This window comes from Pongo abelii, chromosome 7 (genome assembly GCF_028885655.2).
Source record: "Pongo abelii isolate AG06213 chromosome 7, NHGRI_mPonAbe1-v2.0_pri, whole genome shotgun sequence".
NCBI classification, from domain to species: domain Eukaryota; kingdom Metazoa; phylum Chordata; class Mammalia; order Primates; family Hominidae; genus Pongo; species Pongo abelii.
In genome coordinates, this window is record NC_071992.2 from 146211669 (window position 1) to 146233768 (window position 22100).

At 40.0% G+C, this 22100-nt stretch overlaps 1 protein-coding gene across 18 annotated transcripts in view; it reads right to left on the reverse strand.

The window, feature by feature from the left end:
* Positions 1-9584: 9584 nt before the first annotated feature.
* Positions 9585-22100, reverse strand: part of CYRIB (CYFIP related Rac1 interactor B) — a 177032-nt gene continuing 164516 nt past the window's right edge. For 17 of the 18 annotated variants that reach the window (XM_024250511.3, XM_024250507.3, XM_024250510.3 and 14 more), the window contains 5 exons: positions 20272-20388; positions 18942-19021; positions 17355-17481; positions 14860-14930; positions 9585-10322 (listed from right to left, as the gene is read on the reverse strand). In XM_024250511.3, the coding sequence (XP_024106279.1) occupies positions 10259-10322; positions 14860-14930; positions 17355-17481; positions 18942-19021; positions 20272-20388 (459 nt within the window). In that variant the 3' untranslated portion in view covers positions 9585-10258. 18 annotated transcript variants of the gene reach the window in all.

Sequence of the window (22100 nt, forward strand, 5' to 3'; positions counted from 1 at the left end):
GATTTCTCCAAGAAGCGAAATTAATACTTTGAATCTGAGCATATTAGGAGATTTATGCAATTAGCAGAGTTTGAATTTAATTAGATATACATAAGTGCACAGAAAACAAGGAAAAAAGCAAAAAGAAAAGGACGAAGTAAAACAAAAATTCACCAAGAAAGGAAAAATAATCACAGTTTACTAATAAATGAATAGCATTTTTTTGTTTTTTCTTCTGTTCTTTTCTCCAGTACTTTACTATTTTTTTATTATTATTATACTTTAAGTTTTAGGGTACATGTGCACAATGTGCAGGTTAGTTACATATGTATACATGTGCCATGCTGGTGCGCTGCACCAATTAACTTGCCATTTAGCATTAGGTATATCTCCTAATGCTATCCCTCCCCCCTCCCCCCACCCCACAACAGTCCCCAGAGTGTGATGTTCCCCTTCCTGTGTCCATGTGTTCTCATTGTTCAATTCCCATCTATGAGTAAGAACATGCGGTGTTTGGTTTTCTGTCCTTGCGATAGTTTACTGAGAATGATGATTTCCAATTTCATCCATGTCCCTACAAAGGACATGAACTCATCATTTTTATGGCTGCATAGTATTCCATGGTGTATATATGCCACATTTTCTTAATCCAGTCTATCACTGTTGGACATTTGGGTTGGTTCCAAGTCTTTGCTATTGTGAATAGTGCCGCAATAAACATATGTGTGCATGTGTCTTTATAGCAGCATGATTTATAGTCCTTTGGGTATATACCAAGTAATGGGATGGCTGGGTCAAATGGTATTTCTAGTTCTAGATCCCTGAGGAAGCGCCACATTGACTTCCACAATGGTTGAACTAGTTTACAGTCCCACCAACAGTGTAAAAGTCTTCCTATTTCTCCACATCCTCTCCAGCACCTGTTGTTTCCTGACTTTTTAATGATTGCCATTCTAACTGGTGTGAGATGGTATCTCATTGTGGTTTTGATTTGCATTTCTCTGGTGGCCAGTGATGGTGAGCATTTTTTCATGTGTCTTTTGGCTGCATAAATGTCTTTTGAGAAGTGTCTGTTCATATCCTTTGCCCACTTGTTGATGGGGTTGTTTTTTTCTTGTAAATTTGTTGGAGTTCATTGTAGATTCTGGATATTAGCCCTTTGTCAGATGAGTAGGTTGCAAAAATTTTCTCCCATTTTGTAGGTTGCCTGTTCACGCTGATGGTAGTTTCTTTTGCTGTGCAGAAGCTCTTTAGTTAGATCCCATTTGTCAATTTTGGCTTTTGTTGCCATTGCTTTTGGTGTTTTAGGCATGAAATCCTTGCCCATGCCTATGTCCTGAATGGTAATGCCTAGGTTTCCTTCTAGGGTTTTTATGGTTTTAGGTCTAACGTTTAAGTCTTTAATCCATCTTGAATTAATTTTTGTATAAGGTGTAAGGAAGGGATCCAGTTTCAGTTTTCTACATATGGCTAGCCAGTTTTCCCAGCACCATTTATTAAATAGGGAATCCTTTCCCCATTTCTTGTTTTTGTCAGGTTTGTCAAAGATCAGATACTTGTAGATATGTGGCATTATTTCTGAGGGCTCTGTTCTGTTCCATTGATCTATATCTCTGTTTTGGTACCAGTGCCATGCTGTTTTGGTTACTGTAGCCTTGTAATATAGTTTGAAGTCAGGTAGCGTGATGCCTCCAGCTTTGTTCTTTTGGCTTAGGATCGACTTGGTGATGCGGGCTCTTTTTTTGGTTCCATATGAACTTTAAAGTAGTTTTTTCCAATTCTGTGAAGAAAGTCATTGGTAGCTTGATGGGGATGGCATTGAATCTATAAATTACCTTGGGCAGTATGGCCATGTTCACAGTATTGATTCTTCCTACCCATGAGAATGGAATGTTCTTCCGTTTGTTTGTATCCTCTTATTTCATTGAGCAGTGGTTTATAGTTCTCCTTGAAGAGGTCCTTCACGTCCATTGTAAGTTGGATTCCTAGGTATTTTATTCTCTTTGAAGCAATTGTGAATGGGAGTTCACTCATGATTTGGCTCTCTGTTTGTCTGTTATTGGTGTATAAGAATGCTTGTGATTTTTGTACATTGATTTCGTGTCCTGAGACTTTGCTGAAGTTGCTTATCAGCTTAAGGAGATTTTGGGCTGAGACAATGGGGTTTTCTAGATATACAATCATGTCATCTGCAAACAGGGACAATTTGATTTCCTCTTTTCCCAATTGAATACCCTTTATTTCCTTCTGCTGCCTAATTGCCCTGGCCAGAACTTCCAACAGTATGTTGAATAGGAGTGGTGAGAGAGGGCATCCCTGTCTTGTGCCAGTTTTCAAAGGGAATGCTTCCAGTTTTTGCCCATTCAGTATGATATTGGCTGTGGGTTTGTCATAGATAGCTTTTATTATTTTGAGATATGTCCGATCAATACCTAATTTCTTGAGAGTTTTTAGCATGAAGGTTGTTGAATTTTGTCAAAGGCCTTTTCTGCATCTATTGAGATAATCATGTGGTTTTTGTCTTTGGTTCTGTTTATACCCTGGATTACATTTATTGATTTGCATATATTGAACCAGCCTTGCATCCCAGGGATGAAGCCCACTTGATCATGGTGGATAAGCTTTTTGATGTGCTGCTGGATTCGGTTTGCCAGTATTTTATTGAGGATTTTTGCATCAATGTTCATCAAGGATATTGGTCTAAAATTCTCTTTTTTTGTTGTGTCTCTGTCAGGCTTTGGTATCAGGATGATGCTGGCCTCATAAAATGAGTTAGGGAGGATTCCCTCTTTTTCTATTGATTGGAATAGTTTCAGAAGGAATGGTACCAGCTCCTCCTTGTACCTCTGGTAGAATTCAGCTGTGAATCCATCTGGTCCTGGACTCTTTTCGGTTGGTAAGCTATTGATTATTGCCACAATTTCAGATCCTGTTATTGGTCTATTCGGAGATTCAACTTCTTCCTGGTTTAGTCTTGGGAGAGTGTATGTGTCGAGGAATTTATCCATTTCTTCTAGATTTTCTAGTTTATTTGCGTAGAGGTGTTTGTAGTATTCTCTGATGGTAGTTTGTATTTCTGTGGGATCAGTGGTGATATCCCCTTTATCATTTTTTATTGTGTCTATTTGATTCTTCTCTCTTTTTTTCTTTATTATTCTCGCTAGCAGTCTATCAATTTTGTTGATCCTTTCAAAAAACCAGCTCCTGGATTGAATGAATAGCATTTTTAGTCTTTAAAATAATAATGAACACAGGAAATTAGGATGTATAGTAGTCTCTCTTTAAGGTTTTGCTTTAGTGATTTGTTACCCCAAAAATCTTCAATGGAAAAGTCAAAAAATAAGCAATTCATAAGTTTTCAATTGCACACTGTTTTGAGTAGCATGATGAAAGCTTGTGCTGTCCTCCTCTGTCCTGCGGGGACATGAATCATCCCTCTGTTCAGCATCTTCACACTGTCTACACTACTTGCCCATCAGTCACTCAGTAGCTATAGGGGTTATCACATCAGAAAAACAACAGATACAGGAGTCGCTACTATCTGTGTTTGCCAGCATCCACTGGGGGCCTTGGAATATGGCCAGGTGGGTGAGCGGGAACCAGTGTAACTCCACTGGAAAGATGAGGGACGGGATTTGTGCGTGGTACAGAGAGAGGGGGCCCCAGATCCTCATCTTCCGTGGTCAATCCATGGATACTTTCTAAGACTCAGCAATTGATTAGCAACACAAGCTTGTTATTTAAGAGATGATGGACACAAAGGACCATATCTTGTACGAAATATCCAGAATAGGCAAATCCACAGATGATGCACGTGAACCCCAAAATTGGGGCTCACCCATGGAGAGTTCTTGGCTTCACCCAAGAAAGAATTCAAAAGCCAGCTTGCAGTGAAAGAAAGAAAGTTTGGCCGGGTGTGGTGGCTCACTCCTGTAATCCCAGTACTTTGGGAGGCCAAGATGGGTGGATCACTTGAGCCCAGGAGTTCAAGATCAGTCTGGGCAACATGGTGCAACACTGTCTTTGCTAAAAATACAAAAATTAGCCCAGCTGGTGGCACACGTCTATAGTCCCAGCTACTCAGGGGGCTGAGGTGGGAGGATGCAGTGAGCCATGACCATCCCACTGCACTCCAGCCTAGGCAACAGAGTGAGACCCTGTCTCAAAAAAAAGGATGAAGGAAAGATTATTAGAGCAACAGCATACAGCAAAATAGCTGCTCCACAAAGCGGAACTACCCCATAGGCAGAGAAGCCCAGAGCAGCACTGGCGGACTGCTGGTGGACTAGCTATATTTATACCCACTCTTAATTATATGCTAAATAAGGGGTAGGTTATTCACAAACTTTCTGGGAAAGGGGCGGGGAGTTCCCAGAACCATATAAGGTAGCTTCCAGGTTATTGCCATGACATCATAAACTGCTATGGCACTGGTAGGAGTGTCTTATGCAAACATATTATAATTAGTGTATAATGAACAACTAGAGCAATGAGAGGTCGCTTTCATGACCTTCTTGGTCCTAGCTGGTGTGGGCTAGTTTCTTTGCTTTAGTTCAGTCTGCTTTGATCAGCAGGGTGGTGGCCGAGGTGGGGAAAACAAGTCCTGCTGATCTCCTGCCTCAAGGCCAGGGCTAGCAAGAACGGGGTGGGCTGGGAGGGAAAGGGGATGGCAAGGAGGTAGGAGGGTCTATTTGGGGGTGATGAAATTTTCTCAGATTGATTGTGGCCAGGTGTGGTGGCTCATGCTTATAATCCCAGCACTATGGGAGGCCAAGCAGGAGGATTACTTGAGCCCAGGAGTTTAAGACCAGCCTGGGCAACACAGTGAGACCCCATCACTACAAAAAATAAAAAGCTGTGGCTGGGCGCAGTGGCTCACACCTGTAATCCCACACTTGGGGAGGCCGAGGAGGGTGGATCACCTGAGGTCAGGAGTTCAAGACCAGCCTGGCTAACATGGCGAAACCCTGTCTCTACTAAAAATACAAAAATTAGCCGGACGTGGTGGCAGGTGCCTGTAATCACAGCTACTCAGGAGGCTGAGGCGGGAGAATTGCTTGAATCTGGGAAGTGGAGATTGCAGTAAGCTGAGATTACACCACCGCACTCTAGCCTGGATGACAGAATGAGACTCCATCTCAAAAAAATAAAAAAAGTTAGCTGGGTGTGGTGGTGCCTGCCTGTGGTCCCAGCTACTGGAGGATTGCTTGAGCCAGGCCAAGGATGCCAGCGAGGTCCCGTGTGGGGCCCAGCCTGGGCCCTGGAGCAGCGATCCAGAGCCTCAGGTACAGGGTTGCCAGAGGCCTGGACCTAGATGGTACCTCAGGTGGCCCCTCTGAGGAGAGCAGGCCAAGGGGCATTAGCGTAGCCACCTGCCCATCCTTGCCCTCACCCCGCCCCTCTCTGGCCCGGTGGCCTTTGGAGACCCTCTCCCTTGGTCCCGCCCACCTGAGGCGGAACCCGACTTTGGGTGGCACCTGCGCAGCTGTCCCCTCCCTGACTACTCCCCACTGCCCAGCGGGCGCACCTCTGGCACCCCCAGAAACAGGCCCCTCTTGGGTCATTGCCTCCTGCTCCCCACGCTTGTGACTCTCGGGGACCCCAGGCACTTTGGCCTTTGTGGGGCCTTTCCTCCAGAAAAATATGAAAAGTTATCACTTAAGACTGTGTTGGTATAAAGAATATATTGGTACATTTTTATCTTAGGCATTAAGACATTCTCTTAAACCTACAAGTGTATTTTTTCTTCTGATTTTAAAATATAGTCAAATGTTTTCATGGCCCTTCAATATATATTGTGGGCCTTGGGCCCAGTATACTGGGTGGCTGCCCTGCTCACAAACCTTCTGGGCTCCCTGGTGCCCACTGAAGTAAGACGCTTGCTTCAATGTCCAGTGCTATCACAGACGAGTGAACAAAATGCCACCAACAGCTCAGAGGAGAGGAGATTAGAGACTCATCCTAGATCCACCGACCCAGAACATTTCACTGTATGTGCCAGGAGGACGACAGAGCGAGATTCTGTCTCAAAACAAAACAAACAAAAAAATTGTGCAGGTTTGCCTAGCACCCACACTGACTGAGGAAAGTAGTTAAACTACTACTGTAGATTACTCTAGAAATGGGAAACAATACATGTTAATGGATATAATACCTACTGCGTTTAATGTAGTCAAATGTCATCATGGCCAGAATAAAACTTCTGATATGCACAGGACATTGTGGGCATTAAACTAGCACAATTCTCAGGACCACCCTAGAGAGGTAGGTATTTTGAGTATTCCCTGCTATGAGGACACATGAGACTTGCTCAAAGTCACACGGAGTTAAAGAGGGAGACCAGAATAAACTACACTCCACTGCCTAAAGCCTGTCTTTTAAGTATTCACACTACTACTGCCTTTGCAGACAGTATATGAGACATGGAATCAGTGTTAAGAGATCATCTGTTTCGATTCTCTCATTTTCCTGATGAGGAAAATAGAGTTTCAAAGAAGAGATATGGCTTGGGTCTCCTGACCCTGGACCCACAGATATGCGCATTGCATCTTCTATGATTGAATCTTACTCTGAAGTTTGAAATATGCTTCGAACAGTAAGAACTTCAAAATTGCAGTTAACTGCAATCTCAAATGGAACCAGAATGACATTTCAACTCAAAAGACCTAGATTTGAGTACAAATGTCATTAATCCTTATGACAAGTCTAAAATACTTGCAGCAATCTTAAAATGGTCCAGAATGCTTCCTAGCCCAAATATTTGAAGTGAGAAGCCAGCCAGTTGCAAAGTTCCACTTATCTATGTTGAGGGCTGTGGAAATGGGGCAGTGGTGAATTAATTATGGGCATGTTTGGTGGAAGAGATGAGGCAATGGATTTCTCTAAATTGTGAAGAAAGGCTGGGGCATAGGCACACTAACCAGGTGCGTTTTAGAGACAAGACTGGGGTTCAAAGGATTTACCTACACCAGAGCAGACTCATACCTCCCTCCAGTGGGCAGTAATTAATCCCGGCTGATATGGTTTGGTTGTGTCCCCACCCAAATCTCATCTTGAATTCCCACGTGTTGTGGGAGGGACCCAGTGGGAAGTAACTGAATAACGAGGGCAGGTCTTTCCCGTGCTGTTCTCATAACAGTAAGTCTCATGAGATCTGATGGTTATTTTAAGGGGGAGTTTTCCTGCAAAAGCTCTCTTCTCTCATCTGCCACCAAGTGAGATGTGCCTTTCACCTTCTCCCATGATTGTGAGGCCTCCCCAGCCACATGGAACTGTAAGTCAATTAAACCTCTCTTTCGTAAACTGCCCAGTATTGGGGTATTTATAAGCAGTGTGAAAATGGACTAATACACTGGCTGAGTCCATGCCTACCCCCCATAATACTTCACTCCAAGGACAGACACGAGAACTACAGACAGAGTTGGCAGAGAAGATGCCTGCTTGCTCTCTTTGGCTATCTGACTGGCAAGTACTAGATCTGACGTTGAATCATCTTTTGGCTGCAGAGCTGTCTCCTTTGATCACACTGCAGCCCTCAGCTTCAATCACACTAGGTTCTCAGATAAACCTACTCTTGGATCTAGTGGAGGGAGACGAAAATTCTTTCTGGAAAGGGCCAGATAGTAAATATATTTTAGCTTTTGAGGGCCATATGGTCTTTGTCACAACTCAATTCTGCTGCTGTCATGCAAAAGTCTCGACAAATAATGTGTCAACAAATGAGTGAGGCTTAGGTTCCAATAAAATTTTATTTATGAACACTAAAATTTGAATTTCATATGCTTTTCTCATGCCACAAAATATTATTCTTTTGATTGTATTCAACCTTTTTAAAAACCATTTTTAGCTCACAAGCTGTACAAAAACAGATGGTGGGTAAATTGGCCCACAGACCGGTTTGCTAGCCCCTGGGCTAAAGAGATCCGTCCACTTATTCTTCAACATGCAGAGTGTGAACTATGTGAACTGCATAGGCCACAGCAATCTTACTGCATCCATTCCAGCTGCGTCATTATTTTTGATTTGTATTCATTCAGTCCACCGAAGCATTCACTTGATACCTCTCCAAATCTGGGTACTGTGCAAGATCCTTCCTTGGGACACTGAAGGAAAATCAGACATGGCCCTTCTCTCAAGTTCACAGACTCTCCAGTATCCAGATACTACGGCTGTCATAGTATCAGAAAACACAGCCACAAGCGCAGGTAAGTATCAGAGGTGTTTTACGAGATACATGTATCAGATTCTTAAGGCTGCTGTACCAAAATACCACAAACTGCATGGCTTAAAACAACAGAAATTCATTCCCTCACAATCCTGGAGGCCAGATGTCTGAAATCAAGATATTGGTAGGGTTGGTTCCTTCTCGAGACTCTGAGGGAGAATCTGTGACATGCTTCTTTCCTAGCTTCTAGTGACTTCCTCCAATTCTTAGGGTTCTTTGGCTCATAGATGCATTGCTCTAATCTCTGCCTCCATCTTCCCAAGGCCTTCAGCTCTGTGTGTCTATTTCCCCTTCTTTTCTCCTATAAGAGACAGTCATTGAATTTAGGGCCCACCCTACTACAGGTTGATCTTATTTCCAGGTCCTTGATTTCATCTGCAAAAACTTTTTCCAAGTAACATCACACGTGCAGATTGCCAGTGAATGTATCTCCTGGGGGCCACTATTCAGCCTATTACACTATTGTTAGAAGATGCCTAGCAGGATATGGCCAATGTTATCCAGAAGGCTTCATGAAGGAGGTAATAGAAGCTAACCCTTCAAAGATGAAAGTTGGCGTTCATTAGATGGTCACAAGGGGAGGAAGGGAATGTCAGGTTCAGGGACCAGCCAGAGCTAAGGAAGTGACATCGCATGGAACAATCTGTGAACAGCAAGCAGTAGGGCCTGGCTGCAGAACAGGGTGTGAAGTGGGGGAGCAGTGATCACGAGGGCCAGAGAGATCAGCAGGGATGTGATCCTGAGAAGCTGTGTGTGCCACGATCTGGCCCTATTAATCCAGAAGGGTCTGATGGAAGCCTCTGTGATTCTCTTCCATGGTTAAGCATTTTAATTGTATTATACCTCGGATATTCCTAAATATTTAAACCACTGGCATGGTTGAACTAGACAACCTTTAAGTAGTTTGTTCCAACCATGAGATTTAGATTTCATGATTTAGGTTTTATGATCTTAAACTCAAACACGTTAGTTTTCTACCACTAGTGAGATCATGGCCTCTGCTTTTCTCCTGGGAAGTCCCTCTTATAATCACTCTCTTCCCAGGATTAAACGGCTACTCTGCCTTCATGTTGCTACCCGCTCTCCTAGAAATGGAGAATCAAGCAAGGATGCGGTTTTCCTTCCATTACTACATCCATACAAGAGTAAATCAAGAATAAAAGTCCAGTTAATGAAAAGATCACTGGTCTTAATATGCTTAGCAAAATTTTAACGGCAATTAAAAGTATATACATAGACATTGATCAAAATTCTAATGAAAAGACCCAGCTCTCCCCTAAAAGAAGAAAAAATCATGTAATGTATATATGCATTCCATAAAAACATACATGGGGAAAACTTCAGAAGCCTCAAAACAAAACATCAGTAAACCAAGCCACACTTAGAAAAATGAAAGCTGATTTTTATTTTATCATCAACAGCCATTCTTTAGACATGAACATGCATACGTAATATTCTACGCACACATCACAGTTTTTAACGTTAATAAAGGTTAAACACAAAACATACATCCTTACAAAAAAAGTCAAAATGCAAACTTAAAACTTTAAACAAAAGTATTACTAATTTAAAAAAAGTTTGTGTTGGGTACCATTTGTACAACACAGTTAATTTAAACATTTTCATTTTGGTTGCACATGAAAAAGGCGGCAGTAGAAAATAAAGTCATTGAGGGTTTTTAAATAGCAGAATAGGCAGTTTTGCCATGCAGGAGAAGCAATATTAAATATTAGTTTCAAAAAAAATCCACATTTAAAAATATTTAGTTCAAGTCACAGAATTTTTCTCAGTAGAGACCCCAATGCAATGCATAATTAGCTGCCTTAGATGGCCCATTTGAAAGGATGATATCCCTTCAGAGTGTAACTTTACTGATTTTGGCACAGAAAAGAAGTCTTAAGAACAAGAACATGATTAAAAAAGAGGGAAGAGGAACAGAGGAAAGAAATAAAAGCAAGAATAAATGAGATAGTAATTGCAATCACTAAAAAACTGCATTCTCAGTCATTGCAGAATACTGTCTTCTGTCTACAGCAGGTGCTTATTCCAGAATTGTTATTGCAGCATGGATTTAATTTGCTTGGAGGTAGTCTCATCATTCAAATGTTTTGTTGTGTACCTAAAAAAAGAAAAGAAAAAAGATCAATTTAAGGAACTTAAAAAAGAATCAGCATCGGGTTCTCTAATTATGACAGGATGGAGAATTGGTCACAGCAAAACTCACAAAATTATGGCTTCTCATTGTAGCTTTAATCCTGTTCAGGTTCTGCACAGCCTGTCATCCTCACCCCCTTTTAACTTACTTACAACTACATTGCTAAAATGATTGGTTAATCTCTCAAGTAAACAATTAGCTGTAACTTCTCACTCAGAAGAAAATGCTGTTCTATCCCAGAGGCTGGCAAATTATAGCCCACGGGCCATCCAATCCACCCATTTTTGTGTGGACCGTGAGCTAATTCTATTTTTTAACCTTTTGGATGACTGGGGGGCAAAGGAAGACAAAAAAAGAAATTAGTAATATTTCATGTGTTATTGTGGAAATTCTATGAAATTCAAATTTCAGTGCTTACATATAAGAGTTTTACTGAAACACACCAAGTTGATTCATTCCTGTACCATCTATGGTTACCTTCTTGCTATGGTGGCAGAGGTGAGGAGCTGTAACAGAAACCATGCGGCCCACAAGGCCTTTAATATCTACTTACTCTCTGGCTCTTTACAGAAAAGTGTTCCAACCCCTTTTCTATTCTGTATTTAAGATGCCTCAATTACTACAGCTGTTATATCTCTAAAATGTCTCGATTCTCCAAGTGCCTTATTTCTAGGCATGTGTTTTGCTACACGCATGCAAATCCAACATAAGAATCCAAAAGAGAATCACAAAGAGTGATTATATATTATAAAGATTCACAACAGTATTCCTTTAAACTGTAAAAATCCACTAAGCAAGCCTACTATGTCTCAGGCACTGTTCAAGGAGCTTACAACCTAGCAGACGGAGAACGATAACAATACATTAATATTAGTGACAGGGTAAAGCCTAGCAGCAAAGGAGAGAAGTATAACAAGAAGAGGCTACATACAGAGACAGGGAAACACCATCTCACATGGACACCCAGAGGCCATACATAGTAAGGAGTTTGGAGATTATTTTAAGTGCAGTGAAAGCCAGTGGAGCATATTAAGCAGGAGAGGGGTGTGATGCCACTTAAGTGTTATCATTCTGGCTGTTGAGGGAGGCATTAAATAAGGGGGCTGTTACTGAGCACCAAGTGTGAAATAATCAGATGTCAAGGCTTGGGCCAGATTACAGCAGCAATGGAGACAGGTGTTCAATGCGTGAATGTGGACTGTATTTTGGAGATAACCCAGACAGACAAACTTGGTTCACAAGAATTCCACATATAATCTTAAGGACTAGATCGTTTTTTCTAGAGACAAGGTCTGGCTGTATTACCCTGGCTGGCCTTCAATTCCTGGGCTCAAGCAATCCTCCTGCCTTGGGCTCACAAGTAGCTGGGATGACAGGTGTGTGCCACCATGCCCAGCTAGGACTACATCCTTTTCAGCAGGTCCACACAGATCTTTCTGTGTTTAAGAAATTTAAACCCAATTCCTATTAGGTTCATTTCAAATTAATTTAAAAACTGAAGAATGCTTATTAAGTACCTGATATACTGTCTACAATGTTACTGAGAAGTCACTCCCAAACTGTTCTCATGTTTTTGAATAGGTATCAGAGTGCCTGGCACATAATTGGTGCTCAATAAATACTTGTGGAAGGAAGACAAGATAAGCAGCCAGGTTGGAAAGAAAAAAAAAAATCCATAAAGGAATACTGACATTAAATGCTAAGTGATGTCGCAAGGATTTAACCTTTTTGTTCTCTTTATGTAGATAAAGTATACACAATTACACAAAATCCTACAGACGTCTCGTAGTTCTCAAAATCCATTTCTTCATTTGTTTCTCCTCCACTTATTTATACAACTAAATAGTAGAAAGAGCCAAGCAATGTGCACAGTAAAATTTCTACTGCAGAGTAGTTAAAAGTATCACTACTCAGCAATGTACTGCACTATTCGAAGAGTGGTGTTTTCCTCTCTACCCACGACACAAGTTCTCCCTCCTTCTGTGGGATGTGATCTTGGCTTCCTTCTTTGGACAAAGCCAATCCAGAGCACACTGCATCACCACACTCACTTATCAAGAAAAGGCCAATATTATCTAATATATGCGAAAATAAAACACGAAGATATATGGCATTATTTTCCTTTGTGCACAAAAACAAATTTTTTTTCCAAGTGCATGACTGTTTTACTAAAGAAAACCAATTACTATTTACCTTTACTCTTAAATTTAATAAAGAAGACAATTATCTACTACTGAATCTGAACTCCCAGCTCTCTTTTCTTCTTTCCCTCTTATGATTAAATGTATTTGGTTCCATTTTTCCACCTGTAAAATGGACATATGACTTGATGCCTTCTCTTAGTAGCACAGGAAGCTCTATATAAATAATTACTACAGAAAAGCATTCAAAACAAACATATACATATGGAATTATTCTCTCATTTAAAATCTTTTGGTCATTAAGTTCTATTTTGTGGAGGTGTGTAACACTCGTACTTTTGGGGTTACAAAATGCTTTCTAAACATGTGCTGTCAGTAAAACATATTAAAGGCTAGATGGATTTACTTTAAGAAATATTTTTCAAAGTATCAGCATTATCTACATCAGCTAGGGTGTTTGTTTAAAAGGAAAGTGCCTGAGTCTCAAGTCAGACCTGATTTTGTTGTTTCTAAAAGAAACATTTTATTTTCTAGTTTCCATCATCTATTATAATAGGAAAGAAAATGTACCAAACTGACAGGCGACTCTTGCCTCCCTGGTGCTTTCCTTCCCTCCCCTCTCCCTCAAACACAGATTACTTTGTGGGAGACTTCAACCCTGTCTTTCACTCGCCATCACTGGCCTCCTTGCTTTCATTCTAAGGAAAAGGAAACTGAACTACCCTTAAAGTGAGACGCAGATTCTGAGTTAGGCATACTACCTTCAAGCTCAAGAAAGAATCCTAAAACCTCCTAGATCTCAATTACCTTTAAGTTTTTAAAAAAGATTTCCTGCCACTTGCTGGCTTCAAAGAGACTGACCAATCAGAAAGACAAAGGCTTGGGAGAAAAATCAGGTTGACTGAGACACAGGGAGTATTCAGAAAGAAACCAAGGAGGAAAGACTCATGATATCATTAAATATTGGCAAAACCACTGAAGTATGCATTGTAAAAACCCCAACAATACAGAATTCGAAAAATAAAAACTAGGCTTATGGTTAAAATAGTTTGACATTATAAGGATTTTAAATTATGTTCCTTAATCTTGCTGATGTTCATTTAGAATAGATCACCTTTATTCAGGCAGTTACCGCTTATGCAACACTTTTCATAATCTTTTAAAAACTATTTTTAAACATTTTTTCATAATCTTAATAAAATCATTTGACATTTCCACTTAGCTGAAATGATACAGCCTACATTTTATGTGGTAAATATCATTATATAAATATTTCTGTGTTCATGTAATTTTTGTGTTTAAATCCCAAAAAAATCAAGTAATGGGACATCATCTTTTATGTCATGTGAATACTACCAATTAAATCTCTGTAGTCAAATGTTATAAAGTACTGAGATTTTCATTTAAAAATGTTCTAGCAGCTGGGCACAGTGGCTCACGCCTGTAATCTCAGCACTTTGGGAGGCTGAGATGGGTGGATCACTTGAGGTCAGGAGTTTGAGACCAGCCTGGCCAACATGGTAAAACGCCGTCTTTACTACAAATACAAAATACGGGCACACGCCTGTGATCCCAGCTACTCGGGAGGTTGAGGCAGGAGAATCACTTGAACCCGGGAGGCCGAGGTTGCAATAAGCCAAGATCGTGCCACTGTACTCAGCCTAGGTGACAGAGCGAGATTCCATCTCTAAATAAAGAAATAATGTTCTAGCATTCGTAGAAGTTTGAGCAACTAAATTAAGTAAAACTAATCTAAGAAAAGACATTAAATAATGACTACTTAATTTTTATTGTAGGAAATACATAAAAATAACAAAACACAAGTCTGAACACAAATGTAATTATATTCTATTAAGAGGAAAGAGCTAGTTAAGGCCACTTTGTATGATATTATTTTGTAAAAAGATAACTACTACATAGAGCTATTATCTACATATGTAAAGAAAAAACTCTGGAAGGCTATATGCTAATAGTGGCTTATCTCAAAATGGTGAGATTACATTATTTCTTTTTATTTACATTTTCTTATGTTTTCTGAATTTTATTTATAACTGGTATATAACACTTTTATTAAAAAAACAAGCAATCTCTGTTTGAAGAGAAGCAATAAGTAAAAGCCAAAATCTTCAACCAGAAAATGAAGCTGCTATTGTCATGTGTCCCACACATTCCTCATTATAAAATACTGTAACCAGTGTTTGGAAGCAAGATTATCAATAAACAAAATAAGATCTTCATATTTCTAGCTTGAACACTTATTTTTATATCCTATTCACACTTAATGCATTTTCTTTACATAAACATAAACCATTTTCCTTACAGATTTTTTTCTGTACATATGTACGCGTACATATACACACCTGAGAGCATTTAGAAGACCTTCTACACTATTAGGAGGTTGGTCCTTAAGAACTTTGATACAACCTTTCATCTAAAGAAAAAGAAAACAGAAAAGGTAAAACAGCCATTTTTTTCATGTAACATTCCTTTTCAAAATAGTAAAATAAATCAAGACCATAACTATGGAACTCAAGAGATTACATACTATGTAAATTAATTATTCTTAGAACAGAAAAAAACCCAACCTAAGTGTTATTATTCTCACTTAGTGAGAACAAAATCTTTTTCAGAACAAAATCAGTCAAACTAATGTACCACACATGCAATGAAAAACAAAGGGTTTGCTAAGGGAAGACTTCCTGGAAAAGGTGATGAGTGGCGATTTAAAGGACAGAATGGGCTGGGCGCATTGGCTCAGGCCTGTAATCCCAACACTTTGGGAGGCCGAGGCGGGCGGATCACAAGGTCAGGAGTTCGAGACCATCCTGCCTAACACGGTGAAACCCCATCTCTACTAAAAATACAAAAAAATTAGCCAGGCGTGGTGGTGGGCGCCTGTAGTCCCAGCTACTCGGGAGGCTGAGGCAGGAGAATGGCGTGAACCTGGGAGGCAGAGCTTGCAGTGAGCCGAGATCACATCACTGCACTCCAGCCTGGGCGACACAGCGAGACTCTGCTGCAAAAAATAAAATAAAAAATAAAGGACAGAATGAGTATGTTAGTAAGGAAAAGAGGAGCTTTCAGGTAGAGAAACCCCACAGAGTAAAGTATCACACAGAGGACAGATAGGAATTTTTCAGCACTGCACCTGGAGTTATGAGAGGCTGAAAGCCAGGATGAGTCATAGGAAGTGTTATGCCTGGCAGCAGGGGACTCACAGGTTATTTTAAAAGGTAATCACTTGATGACGATAGTATTTAAGATATATTAGCCTGGTTGTTATAAAAAAACATAATACTGCAGAAAGAACACAGGATTTGGAAGCCAGAAAATGTGGGGTCTACCTTTTCTAGCAATTCTTTTTTTTTTTGAGATGGAGTCTCGCTCTGTCACCCAGGCTGGAGTGTAGTGGAGCAATCTTGGTTCACTGCAACCTCTGCCTCCTGGATTTAAGCGATTCTCCCACCTCAGCCTCCCGAGTAGCTGGGACTACAGATGTGTGCCACCACACCCAGCTAATTTTTGTATTTTTTTTTTAGTAGAGATGAGGTTTCACCATGTTGGCCAGGCTGGTCTTGAAATCCTAACCTTAGGTGATCCGCCTGCCTCGGCCTGCCAAAGTGCTGGGATTACAGGCATAAGCCACTGCACCCGGCCTACTAGCAATTCTATTACTTAATCTGCTAAACTTTAGTTGCCCTATCAGTAAAGGGAGATGACATCTAACATCCTTAGAGTATTTTCAGAGTCACAAGGGAGAACAAATGTAAAATTCCTGGGACATGGCAACCATACAGTAAATATTAACTCACTTCTCTTTACATATGACAGGTGTACATGAAGGCAAGAAGCTTGGCTAGTAATCAGTGATCGAGATCTGAAATGCTAAGAGCCTAAACTAGCTATGAAAGGGAAACAGGAAGACAATTCTCACCAAACATTAATGAACTAGATGTGAGAAGTTGGGGAAAGAAACTACAAAGTAGAGAAATCAGAAAACTATTTCTAATACAAACTTTTACAGAGAGAAGAAAAGCTGAGAGCCAACTACAGTCACAAATTATTATGACTGGGTAGGGGAGGGAAAATACATAAAGTCTTCATCTTTTTCCACTGGAGCATCACTACTGGCTGTCTTTTTAATTTCAAAACAGGGTCTCTCTCTCTCACCCAGACTGCATGCAGTGGTGTGATCGTGGCTCACTGCAGGCTGGAACTCCTGGGCTCAAGGGATCCTCCCACTTCAGCCTCTCAACGTAGCTGTGACTACCGATGTGTGCCACCACACCTGGCTAATTTTTTCTTTTTTTTTTTTTTTTTCTTTTTTTTTTTTTTTTTTTTTTTTTTTAGAAATGGGGGTCTCACTATGCTGCCCAGGCTGGTCTTCTAGTCCCAGGCTCAAGTGATCCTCCTGCCTCAGCCTGCCAAAATGCTTGGGCTACAGGCATGAGCCGGGCTACAGGCATGAGCCAGCACACCCGGCAGCACTACTGACTTTTTATATGCATTCTGAAATAAACATTTTATTTGAAATGGCCTTTGGCCAAAGGAATTAAAGGACATGATTCAAAATTCCTTATATCTAATTATCTATTTATATTGCCAAATATGTACTAGAAGCCTTCCAGGAGGTACTCAGTAGACAATACAGTCATCCTTTGATCATTCTATTCCACCTGAATACAGGCCACAAGAAATACAGCACAAGAACAGAGGAGATGAAAGTCCACCATTTCACAAACTATAAATCTGAGTTTTGTGAGAGTCCAGTTTGCTGGCTCTTATCATAAAATAAAATCCTATGGTTTCCATGGAGAAACTCATTTGAAATTATTTATATAAAATAATAACTTACATCAATTTTGGAAGTTTTAGCAAATGCTCCCACTGGATGTACGTGGTCATAGAGTATTATGACACCCACCATTACCCTCAAGCAGAATGACACTGTCTCTTCATTTGTAAATCTGCTTCTGTATTCCCTGAAGAGTAGATAAGATATGCATGGAAGAAGTGCATTACAAAATTATTTTTAAAAACACACACACACAAGAAAAACCTCTTCTGAAATATTTTATTCAAATTTCTATCAATTAGTTAAATGCAGTATGTTCACAAGTAGCCACACTGATACATTCAAATCTTATGTCTGTTTTCCTTTCCAAATCAACCCCCTGAAGGAGATACAAAATTCTTTAATGAGGTGATTCAACTTTCAGCTGATGCTGACTTGCCCCTTTGATCTCTGAAAGGGATACTAACATTATGCCCCTTACTCCACAATGAGATCCCCAGAGAGACGAGAAGATGGTGAGTGGAGCAGTCATCACCCACGTATTCTGGTTTCTGTAATATCGGCACCCACATTAGTGTACTGCTCCTCTGCTAGACCAATGGCAACAATTTTAGAGAATGGATGCTACGTAAAGGCTGTTACCACCTATGATGAAAAATCACTAGCTTAATAGAGCAAGCAGGTTTGCTATTTAGGTGCTAACTTGATCTAAATACATTACAGTATTACTGGATATCAGTTTTACTAAAACTCAATCATATTCTCTTCTCATTTGTGAAAAAGAAAATTGAACTTTTGTCTATATATAGAAGGCAGTATATCATAGCGGAAAGAGTACGGAACCAGGTTAGAGACATCCAAGCACATGGATAGTGTCCCTTCATTTCCCAGGACCTCACTCCCTGAAGTTGGTGGTGGGGGGAAGGAAGAGGATTATGATGATAGTTGCCCTCCTATTTCATAAGGTTTTCCAATGAGATGATGTACAGTATAGTGCTTTGGACCATCATATATGTGGCCCATTGTTGACCAAAACGTCATTAAGCAGCACATGACTGTATTTATTATTCTGGAATCCAGGAGGGATTCTTTCTGCCTGCTAACAGGAAAAATCCAGCCAGGACACACTGTATCATACATCATATATGCTTTAGAGAGGAGAGGAAAAAAAAAAGAGAATTCAGGTTCATGTTGGAAAAAATAAAAAAAGAGTGACAATTAATAATTGAGAGAAAAAGGGATAAACAGAAGAATAATTCCAGCCCTTTGGCAAAAGGGTAAGATTCTTTACTAAATATGGAAAAAGAACATTTATGGTTAAGTATAACCAAGGAGCTTTAAAGTTCTTCTCCTACATCCCAGTCACCAAAAAACCACCACCACATTTCTGTTCTGAGAAGACAACTAAGAGTCTGAGTCAGTCTGACTGGTCTGAGGTACCTGAAGACCAACTAACTCTATTTTATACTTAACCAGAAGTTACATTAAATAGCCAAATTATTTTGTTTGTTCATATATTAACATTCAATATTTGGAATATACTTACTTTCCACCTTCCAGATAAAACATGTTCATATATGAACATGTTTTGAAATATCAGTCATCTCAACAGCACTGTTAAAGTGAAAAAGATTAGCTGATACTCACGGTGTTTCCAGCATGACTCTGCATACACTAGCCATGGTGCTTAAACAATCTGTGGTATTTTCTATTGGTAAATTTTTATTCTGTAGAAGTATATGAAGAACAAAAAAAGTAAAAGTAACAAACATTATTACTTAAGCACAATTTAAAATTTAGCGTAATATGAAAAATTAGCAACTTTAAAACCTGGTTCCTACTCCTAATTTTCTAAATAATGCACTAGACTCTAAGCAGCTGTTCCAAGCACTGGGGATACAGCTATGAGCAAGATAGCGAAGGCAGTACTCTTCTGAAAGGCACCTGCATTCCAGCAATGTAAGAACAACTGCAACAATGCAGACAGGGGGTCAAAGGTGTAGAGTTTTATAGGCTATGCAATAGTTGGATTTTATCCTAAGGGTACTAGGAAGTCACTGGGAACATTTTACATGGAGGAGGGAGGGAACATGGTTTATGTTTTAAGATTACTTGGTTGCTCTATGGAGAAACGACTATATTGGGGCAAGAGTGGAGGAAGAATGGTCAGGACATGAATGCAGTAATCCAGATGAGAAGTCTGATGTGGCTGGTGGCAAGAAAGTAACTTAAGTTTTCAGATTCATGATATATTAGTATTTTGGAGGGAAAGCCAATGAGACTGTTTGATGGAATACATGTAGGGAGCGAGGTATAGAAAGGAATTTAGGATGATGGCCAGGCGCGGTGGCTCATGCCTATAATCCCAGCACTTTGGGAGGCTGAGGCAGGCGGATCACCTGAGGTTGGGAGTTCGAGACCACCCCGACCAACATGGAGAAACCCCGTCTCTACTAAAAATACAAAATTAGCCAGGCGTGGTGGCACATGCCTGTAACCCCAGCTACTAACGAGGCTGAGGCAGGAGAATCGCTTGAACCCGGGAGGCGGAGGTTGTGGTGAGCTGAGATCGCGCCATTGCACTCCAGCCTGGGCAACAAGAGTGAAACTCTGTCTCAAAAAAAAAAAAAAAAAGAAAGGAATTTAGGATGACATAAGTTGTAAGTTTTTGCCTGCACTGGTACTATTAATTGAGAAAGCAAAAACTAAAGAAAGGGCAGGGTTGGAAAAGGCAACCCAGAGTTTGGTTTGGCCGTGCCATCAGCTATCACTGAGGTGTCCACCATCCCCTCCAGAGAAACTGCAAATACGTGGACAGGTGTGCACACGCGGGCCTCAGAAAAAAGTCAGGACTCAACACATACATCTGGGAGTCTGTTGGTTTCAAGATGGTATTTAATGTCTTGGGCTTGCTGAGATCACATCTGCAACAGGGGGATAAATAACAACACAGAGTACCTGCCTAGGCAATGCTTACCTCTGATACAAATTTTGTTGTGGCATCACTCAAGGTTTTCAGCATTGGAGTTGCCTCAGCATAAAACAAAGACATTCGATTTGCCAATTCATTATTTACTTCATTTTCTCCTTCTGCCTGTGGGGAAGGTAAAAGCACTTGATGTTAGTTCACAAATTATTACATACAATAACAATTATAAAAGGACTCAGGCAGGGTGCCTGCCTCAATTACATTTTAGACTCTCATGTATCAATAATACTTAAATATTCTTTTAAAAAAAAGGTTATATTTTTAAAAAAAGATTAACCTCTTCAAAAATATTTTAAATAATATTAAGGAATTTAAATAAAACCTTGATGAACTGTCTACTACATACAAGAGATTCTAAATGTTATGGAGGACAGAAAAATGATTGTAAAATTGTACCCTGTCCTCCATTATGAACAGTAAGTATCCATACAACATCCATGGTAAGATTCTAACAGGTGATAACACAAAAAGGGAGTCAGAGGAACATTAAGTTGGAATAGAAGAAACTAAGGAGAAAAACAGTTATCCTTTTGCAGGTGATATTGGGCAGGTAAACAAGGTATTCCAATCTGGCAGGTTCCAATCTGGCAGGGGAAAGAGTATGTTTTCAAATGATTCCCTAAAGAGTAATTCAGCATATTCAGTGTAATAAGGGGCTGCAACCAATGAAAGATACAGGTTGGGGTCAGACTGTATAGTGCCATAAATGCTAGCTTAAGTTCATATTTTTCTTCCATATGGAATGGGGAGACATTTAGAGTGTTGGATGAAAGGAATGACAACTAAGTCAATTTCCTAAAGAAAATTAACTGATGATCGTGGGCGGATTGTACCAAAATGGAAAAAGACTTGTAGGTCCGAAAATGAGTTATGCTGTGCAGAATGACTGCCAGAAAGAGTGGGAATTAGGCTCTCTGTTGGAACAGTGGGAGGAGGAGATGGAAAGGGGGATGGAGAAGACATTTCAGAGATATTTCACTCAAAAAAAATTGGATTTTACCTGTAATTATTGAGGGTAAAAGGGAGAACCAAGATGACTAATGTCTTTAGCTTTAAGTGACGGCAAGGATGGGTATAGTATAGGATTGGCTGCTTTGCTTTTTGCTTTTATCTTATTTTATGTGGTAGGTATGAAAAAGACAGATGTTAAGGTCAGTCTCACACCAGGAACTGGTCTATGCAAAAATCAAATTGATGCAAATTACAGATGCTTCGTAAAGAGGAATCTTTTCCTCCAACTCAGTGCCTTAGTGCAAGTGCTTCCTAAAATATTTTTTCAAGGAAAAAGAAAATGAATTATAGTCTTTGATATATATTTTTTAAATCTCTTATACCACTTATCATTCCTTACATAGTTACAGTATTTCTCTATTAAACTATCTATTTGAAACAAGGGTTGATCTTTGAAATTTTTCAGACCAATTATAAGGTTCTCAGAAACACAGAGAACAAGTTAATATTTTCCTCCACTCTAGTTTTACTTATGGTATTTAGTTCCTGGGAGGTAGAAAAGAGTAATAAACAGCTTAAGAGGAGGATGGTAAGAAGTTAACAGACCTAAAGAAGCCAGAAGAAATGCTATACTAGCCAAGGAGCAGGCACAAGCCATTTTCTCAAACAGCTATATCAGGCACAGATGTGTTAACAAGCCATGACCTCACTATCACCTCTTGCCAGCATTAACCATTAATTTCTTGGAGGAAAACTGACTTGGGTTCAAGATTTCTCTCCAAGAAATTAACCCACGTCAATTTCTCTCCAAGACTCTTCCATTCTAAGAATATGGAGACAAAAAACTCGTAACTATGAATTCACAG